The sequence below is a fragment of the Austrofundulus limnaeus genome, unplaced genomic scaffold (assembly GCF_001266775.1).
Source record: "Austrofundulus limnaeus strain Quisiro unplaced genomic scaffold, Austrofundulus_limnaeus-1.0 Scaffold156, whole genome shotgun sequence".
Lineage (NCBI taxonomy): Eukaryota > Metazoa > Chordata > Actinopteri > Cyprinodontiformes > Rivulidae > Austrofundulus > Austrofundulus limnaeus.
This window is the reverse complement of record NW_013952558.1, coordinates 16,453-18,291: the sequence shown is the minus strand read 5'-3', so window position 1 is coordinate 18,291 and position 1,839 is coordinate 16,453. Positions and strand designations below refer to the sequence as shown.

The following is a 1,839-nucleotide window of genomic DNA, read 5'->3' as shown; positions in this document are numbered from 1 at the left end:
AATTTACTTGTATTTGTGCCTCTTAAATTCTTAATTCTTATTTTTTTCCCATATTTTTTCCTCAAGTCGTTTTATTTCCATGTGTTCCTTTTACATTTTGCTGTCTCCTGTATTTACATTCATCTATGCAAACAAAAAAGTAAAAATCAACAAACTAGTCATAATTTTTATCCATTATTCTATAAAATTTTAAAGTTCTATTTTTGTAATGAATTTCCAAAAGACAAAGTTAGTATTCATTATTTATGAAAATGTTTCCCTACAATCTGTATGAGTCTGAGCAGATTGTTGATCAGTTAATCTGGTCTGGTGCCCCAGTAAAAACAGCACAGCAGAGTGCTGAACAAGTATCACCCTTCTGTTTCTCTCTCAAGAATGATCTTGTTAGACTTGAATTCAACCAAAAATATCAAACTGAACTTTTGATAAAATTGTGAGGAAGAAAGTTGGGGAAAAAGTAGAATAATAAGATGCTTGTAATTAAAATGAAACAGATGTAACAAACTGAATATATTTGTTGTAGTACAAAACTCCGGCCACTAGATGGCGCTATTTTACAATTAAACTGCTAAACATCTTCTGACAGCTTCATCCAGGCTTCATGCACTGTACACTTCCTTCTGCTGCAAAGGAAGTCCATCGTGATCTTAGGGCTTTGTTAGGTTGTTGTGTTGCATGGTTTTCGATTTTTAATTTATCAAACTCTGAAGTCTTTTTAACAAATAAAGTAAACAAAGAAATATTCCTAACCACTCACCTTTGCTTTTTGAATCATAATGGGAACAGCCCTGATTTGTGATGAAGAGATGACCAAATACAAACTACTCTGGATTGAGTAAGTGTTAAATTATTGCTATACAGCTAAATTACCTTGAATTGGGACAATGTTGGTATTTTGGTATCGTTTAATTAGGCTACTCCTAAAACTTTTTACCCTTTTTCCTAGCTGTGGCTGCCACATCGTAGCAAGCCCCTGCTTTTTAATTTTTAAATCACAAGAAGTCAAATAGTTTATTAAACTATCTTGTCTGATCAAATTATTTCATTTATTTAATGATAAATGTGCATAAAATATTAAACTACATGTTGTTTGCAGTGATGGGAACTAACAACACGGTCAATGTTTACTATCGGGCTATTAAGACCAGTGCACCCGCGCTGTTAGCCTGAACGCTAACAGTTACTGCAGCTTCTGTTGACTAGTTACAATTGCTTAATTATTGATAATAATCAAAAGACGCTTCTGTGTAATTAAAACAATTTGAAATTGTTATATTTATTTCATTACAAAGAACGAAGTTGTTGGGCTTGTCAGAAGTTGAGAGATGCAGTCATTCATTAAATTAAATTCACTGTAGAAATATTTCTTACAATATAATAAAGAATGTTGTTCACATTCATAAACATCAATGTGATTTTTAAGAAGCAAACAAAATCCCTACAATGTTCTCAGAGCTGCAGTTTAACAGGTTGTTTCTGCATTAAACTGTTTTGATTAAAGAAATGATTTTTTAAAGATTTATACCAACTTAGTTATTTGTATACACCCTAATGTAGGGGTCACCTCGAGTGAAGAAACAGGAGTTCCAGCCTCAAAGCAGGCCTCGCACAGGCCTGAGAACTGGCAGGAACGCTGAACTCTTATTTTAGGCCATGACGGGTCATTTCAACCTACACGAGGACTTCAGTTCTCTTAATCAGATATTAAACAGAAACAATCGGTTCTGTTCATGATTCATTGGTTGTTTAACTAAAATCTCAGTACGCTGAGATCGCAGGTATCCTAGTAACCCTCCAGATCGCAGTTGAACGCTCGATCCAGACGCTAGTCATCTGCAC

At 34.1% G+C, this 1,839-nt stretch overlaps 1 protein-coding gene across 3 annotated transcripts in view; it reads left to right on the top strand.

Moving 5' to 3' along the window:
- Nucleotides 1-619: 619 nt before the first annotated feature.
- LOC106523411 (histone deacetylase 10) overlaps nucleotides 620-1,839 on the top strand; it is a 15,240-nt gene continuing 14,020 nt past the window's right edge. For 2 of the 3 annotated variants that reach the window (XM_014016812.1, XM_014016813.1), the window contains exon 1: nucleotides 626-835. In XM_014016812.1, coding sequence (XP_013872266.1) covers nucleotides 777-835 — 59 coding nt within the window. In that variant the 5' untranslated portion in view covers nucleotides 626-776. Of the gene's footprint in view, nucleotides 836-1,839 lie in introns of all 3 variants that reach the window. The other variant, XM_014016810.1, reaches the window with a different exon arrangement.